We start from the raw sequence: 6,173 nt of genomic DNA on the forward strand, positions 1-6,173 counted from the left end.
GAAGAAGCAGGCAGATTTCTTTTCAAGGACAGCCTGGTCTCCAGAGGGTGTTCCAGGAAAGCCAGCCTACATAGAGAACCCCTGTCTTGAAAACCGGGGGGGGGGGGGGCTTTGAAGCATGCTTTTATATAATCTATGGGTCTAATTCTGGTTCCATTCGCATCTTCCTACCATCTTGTATGTGCCAGCGTTCCAGATGCTCATCGCTTCTGGTGACCACCTTCATGACCTAGTGAATTTCGTACTATAATCTCTATTTTGCCAGTGTATGAACTAAGATCATTGCCTAGACGTGGGTGGCAGAGCCAGGGACTCTAATCCATGACTGAGATTCAAGCTATTACACTCTTCTGCACACCAGTTGCATGTAGTCTTGGGGGAGCCAGAGGACAGAGGAAATGGAAGACCAATCAGAATTTGGGACTTCAGTGATGGAGCTTTTGTGGGTCATTGGTTGTTTGAGAGTGGCTCTTTGTCATAGTACAGCTGCTATTGAGTAACTACTGCTTCTGTGTGTAACCCTAGTAAACTCACTGAATGCCAAAAACAAACTTGGCATCCAGATTGGCCTCCAGGAGGTAAATATTCAGCTTCAAGGGATTTTATGTCAGCTAAAACAAAGTACAAGATGGGTTGATTCTATAGGACCAGAAGGACAAATAGAAAAATTAAAGCCATATGTGGCTAATAGAAACATGAATTTATGGGGCCATGATTTATTGCAGCAATGGAAAACACAGATTAACATTCTTTGGATCTTAGAAACAAATCATAAAGTAAAGAATACTTCTGATAGAAATATTAAAAGATCTTATCAAGAACAGGCACAGACTGTACAGGTTGTACATACGCAAGACACAACTGCAGAGAGACTGGACAGTAGAAAAAAAGACTACTGAATTAAATCATCCTGATATGTTGACCTCAAAATGGAGACTGGGATGTTTTATATTGTTATGATGTATTACATGGGGAAGAGGTTTTGTCTTTGTTTCCACAGGAGACCAAAAGCTGTATGTTAAGACCTAGGTAAAATATTAAGACCTAGGTAGCCGGGCGGTGGTGGCGCACGCCTTTAATCCCAGTACTTGGGCAGGCAGATTTCTGAGTTCGAGGCCAGCCTGGTCTACAGAGTGAGTTCCAGGACAGCCAGGACTACACAGAGAAACCCTGTCTCGAAAAACCAAAAAAAAAAAAAAAAGACCTAGGTAAAATGTTAAGGCCTAGGTAACTGTTAACTGGCTAGCCTGCCATTTTGTGCTGTTATTAATATTATAAGGAAATGTTCTCATATATCTCTGCTGTTACAATAAAATTTTCTAATGCCAAAAGTGATTACATATTTTATTATGTTCTCTGACCCTGGAAACCAGTCACTACAGAAGTCAGTAGAATTGCTTTGTATAGTTACCCACAATAAGCTTAAACCTGAACCAACCACCCAGCAGCACTTCCTGTACCTGTGTATAAGCTTTTATGGTATTTGCTTTTGTAAGTTGCCCCTGAGATGGACCCAACATAAGAGACACCTTCACCAAAATAAGAAACTATTTGGAATAAGGCTTCCATTTTGAGTATGAATCAAGACCTCCCTGGGAAATGACATCCTACTTGGCAGAAAGAGACATGTACATGGATAACTGACATCTTGGTTGGCAAGTTAAGACATGAACGTTACACAAGTCCCATCCTGGTTGACAAGTTAAGATATGAATTTGTTAGACAAGGCAAGTCCTCTGTCACAGTTGGATACTCCAACTAATGGAAACAGGATAAGTATACAACGAAGACAGGTTCTTAAGGAAGTCCCCATCCCTAAATTCTGATTGGTGAAATAACTTGGCACAGATGTTTGTAGATCTCAGGCTTAAAAAGCCCTATAGGATCTCAACTCAGGGTCACAATTCAGCTCTTGAGCCTGGATGTGGCCCTGATCAATTAGTCTTGGGGTGTAGCATTCAATAAGCCATCCCTATTTGACTGAGATCGCTGTCTGAGTGGTTTGTGTGGTGATTCCCAGACCCAATCACTGTGGATACCATCAAGATTGATAAAAATTGGATTTGAGCAGGAGAAATCACCTGAATAAGGAGAGATGATAGTTTGACCAGGCCAGCCCAGTAAGTCAACAGGTTCTCCAGGGCAGGAGTGAGGATTAAAAAGAAGAAAGACAATTAGACAACACTGTAACATGACCCCAGCCAGTTCTGAGGCTGAGGCGGGTTTATTTTTTCCCAGATTTGCTTTTATACCATTTTAATTACATGCAAGTGATAAGGTCAATTCTAGGTTAAGGAACAAGCAAGACAATAAACACAAATAGTCAAGGAACAAACAAGGCAATAAACAAAGTCCATTTCTGTTCACTGTTTCTAAGGGCTTATGGGTTGGCCAAGATACCTGAACCGACTTCCCTGTCCTAGCCCGAAGTCATATTCTTTCTTGAAGCCTACTTCTTTGTTCTAGCCCAAAATCAGATTTACTTCCCTGTCCTGGCCCAATGTCAAATTCCTGCGAAGCAGCCCCAAAGCTCTCCACAATAGTTCATGAGACAGATGGTCATTCAGTCCAAACTAACTTATAAAGACTAACAAATGCCTTTCATTTGGTCAGGCATGAAAAAAATTAAATTAAAAAATTATATTATCTTTGAATGATAATTTACTTAAAGGCAAACTTGCTTTACTGGCATGAAATAAAAGATGGTTTTGTTTTTTTTGTTTTGTTTTGTTTTGTTTTGTTTTTTGGTTTTTCGAGACAGGGTTTCTCTGAGTAGCCCTGGCTGTCCTGGAACTCACTCTAGACCAGGCTGGCCTCGGACTCAGAAATCCACTTGCCTCTGCCTCCCAGGTGCTGGGATTAAAGGCGTGCACCACCACCGCCCGGCATATTTGTTGTTTTGTATGAAAAACACAGTTAAGAGATTTAAAATGTTTTAAGTAAATTCAAAAGGTTACTACAGTTTCAACTTGTTTTCTAAGTCTCTAAGAGCTGGAGTGATTTGAAGCTAAGATAAAATATTTGAGCAGGGCAGTGGTAGCCCATGCCTTTAATCCCAGCAGAGACGGTGGATCTCTGTAAATTAGTTGTTTTCTAAATTCTAGAGTTACAGTGAACTGGTGGCGGTGGCGGTGCACACCTTTTAATCCCACCACCCAGGGACAAAATTCAGATATAGACTTTAATTGGTATGTTTGTATACCAGAGAAATCACATATCATATTTACATATTATTATAAAAAGCCTCTACAGGGTTACTAGAAACACAGCTAATTTCCCGTGGAGACAGGAACAAAGAGCAGCTTTTGTGATTGGCTGCAAACTCATCCCTGTCATGCATCCCTGACCAATATTGAGCCAGATGATATCCTAATTATGAATATCATATTTATTGGTGACTTGGAAAGTGGAGACATGTCTTCATAAAGCAAAAAGGAGTCCACCAACATTTGCCTGTTGACTTGCAAATGCTTTCCATATATAGAAAATAAATATTCTTTCTTTGAGCAACATACCTGGACATTTTATGAGGCATGGGGAACCTTATACTCAGTCATTGCCAACCACTTTTACGGTCATAAGGGTGTGCCTTACAGTGACGGATTGGATCTGTTTGAAGGCAGAGTCCTTTGAAGGCTTGACTATGGGAGGGAAGGTATTACAGGGGAACTGGTACCTGTGTGAATTCTTCATGACCAGGATGAGGTAGCAAAGGGTGTGCACCCTCCTACACAGAGAAAATAGCTCATTTGCTTATATCCCCATCCCTAAACTGCTCACCCCTCCCCAGAAAGAGGCACCTTTGTTTGTTTGTTTGTTTGTTTTGTTTTTCGAGACAGGGTTTCTCTGTGTAGCCCTGGCTGTCCTGGAACTCACTCTGTAGACCAGGCTGGCCTCGAACTCAGAAATCCACCTGTCTCTGCCTCCCAGGTGCTGGGATTAAAGGCATGCGCCACCACCGCCCGGCAAGAGGCATCTATTGAAGTGTGGTGGCCAAGAGAATGATCACATTTGGCTAGTGCATTGTTTACTGATGAGTTCATCAACCACTGATGGAACCAAAACTGATGGAAAGTGGCAGCCTATAGATCATAGATTGGGGATGGAATGGCCAACACTGAGGAAGGACCACAAAAATCAATTCAGCACTATTGGCTACAAGACAAACAACTAGGAAAGCAAAAGGAAAATCTCTGTCTTCTTCAGTTCAAGCTGCATGTGCAATGGTATAGCAGCTATATGGTCCTCAAAATGAAAACCACTAACTGGCAGATACATGGCAAAGATATCTGGTCCTGGGGTGGGCATGAGTGGAAATGGTAAAACCTAGCAAACTTAGCAAAGACATTAAATTGTATGTAGCCCATACAGGCAAGAGTGACAAAATGCCTGAAAATAATGAAATAGTGGACAATTTGGCATCATGTTTAATTAAAGCTAGGATGTTAAGATTTGCCAGGAAACAAATTCAGAATAAATCAGCAAGGATAATAGGTCACATATTTAAAAAAAAAAAAAACTTGCAGGCTTACCCCTAACACTAAGAAATAAGGGGAAATGGAAAACCAAATTAGACCAGGACAACCCTATGATAATAACTATTCTAAGGAACCCATACTTACTTGGGAGGCAGAGGCAGGCAGATTTCTGAGTTTGAGGCCAGCCTGGTCTACAGAGTGAGTTCCAGGACAGCCAGGGCTATACAGAGAAACCCTGTCTCGAAAAACCAAAAATAAAATAAAATAAAATAAAATAAAATAAAATAAAATAAAATAAAACAAAATAAAATACTTTCACTGTTTCCAAAAACCATTTCACCCTAGGAAACATATAACCTGGCAAAAGGGAAACCCCCAGAGTTAGGATTAGGGCAGGTTTTTTTTTTTTTTTTTTAACAGACTTAATTCATTTATTTTTCTTTTGTAAAAACCCTTATGTGGTAGCCACAGCTGGAGCCTGAGTCCTCTGAACAGAGACTCTGGTGTGGGTCTTCACAAGATGGTCAGTGAATTCCTGATAAGGAGACTTGGTGAACACAGTCTCTTTCCAGAGGTCGGGGGTCAGGTAGCTGTAGGTCTTGGAGATGGCATCGAAGGTGGCCTTGGCAAAGTTACCCAGGGTGGCAGTGCAGCCCCTGGCTGAAGTATAGCAGTCGTCTATGCCGGCCATCATCAGGAGCTTCTTGGGCACAGGAGCAGAGACAATTCCAGTGCCTCTGGGGGCAGGGATGAGACGCACCAGCACAGAGCCACAGCGGCCTGTCACCTTGCACGGAACAGTGTGGGGCTTGCCAATCTTGTTCCCCCAGTAGCCTCTCCGCACAGGGACAATGGAGAGCTTGGCCAAGATGATGGCCCCTCGGATGGCAGTGGCAACTTCCTTGGAGCACTTGACACCAAGACCAACGTGACCATTGTAGTCCCCAATAGCGACAAAAGCCTTGAACCTGGTCCGCTGGCCAGCCCGAGTCTGCTTCTGCACTGGCATAATCTTCAGAACCTCATCCTTTAGGGATGCACCCAGGAAAAAATCAATGATCTCAGATTCCTTAATGGGCAGGGAGAACAAGTAGATCTCCTCCAAGGACTTGATCTTCATGTCCTTAACCAGGCGGCCCAGTTTGGTGACGGGGATCCACTCCTTGTCTTCAGCTTTTCCTCCACGAGCCCCGCGGCCTCGACCACGGCCACGGCCTCGACCACGACCGCGGCCCCTAAGACCGCTGCCGAATCCTCCACGGAAGCCACCGCGGCCTCCTAATCCTGGGCCCCCGGGTCCTCCGGGTCCTCCCGCTGCACCGGCGTCATCCGCCATTTGGTGTTTTCCCGAAGAAGAAGAAGCCAGGGTTTTGTTTTTATCTTCCCAGGAGAATAAAAGCATACAACTAAGGAATCTGGAGACCCCTGAACAAGTTAACCATTTGAATAAAAAGAACAGATTGTTAAGAGAAAATGTGCCAAGAAAAAGAGTAAGTTAGCCAAGTGGTATTGCCCGCCTCCAGCTTGCCTCTGTTGCCCTGTACAGACAGACATATGTGGCAAATGGTCTTTATATGATCCCAATTCAGTTAAAAACTACAGCTGGCTTTGGGGGTTGGAACATGGCCCACTCCTCTAAACCCACACATGCTTCTTAAAGAAAAATCCAAAATCTCCTTCTCATATCAAAAGAGC

General features: G+C 43.1%; 1 protein-coding gene across 1 annotated transcript; it reads right to left on the minus strand.

Moving 5' to 3' along the window:
• Nucleotides 1-4,907: 4,907 nt before the first annotated feature.
• LOC114635490 (40S ribosomal protein S2) lies at nt 4,908-5,820 on the minus strand. Its single transcript, XM_028784051.1, has one exon. It carries the CDS (start codon nt 5,812-5,814, stop codon nt 4,933-4,935), a length of 882 nt encoding a protein of 293 aa, XP_028639884.1. The 5' UTR covers nt 5,815-5,820; the 3' UTR covers nt 4,908-4,932.
• Between the last annotated feature and the right edge of the window lie 353 nt (nt 5,821-6,173).

Source organism: Grammomys surdaster, unplaced genomic scaffold (assembly GCF_004785775.1).
Source record: "Grammomys surdaster isolate TR1022 unplaced genomic scaffold, NIH_TR_1.0 109401, whole genome shotgun sequence".
NCBI lineage: Eukaryota > Metazoa > Chordata > Mammalia > Rodentia > Muridae > Grammomys > Grammomys surdaster.

Bases quoted from the DNA above. Each gene is read 5' to 3' on its own strand.
- LOC114635490 (XM_028784051.1), bottom strand. From the start codon at position 5,814: ATGGCGGATGACGCCGGTGCAGCGGGAGGACCCGGAGGACCCGGGGGC.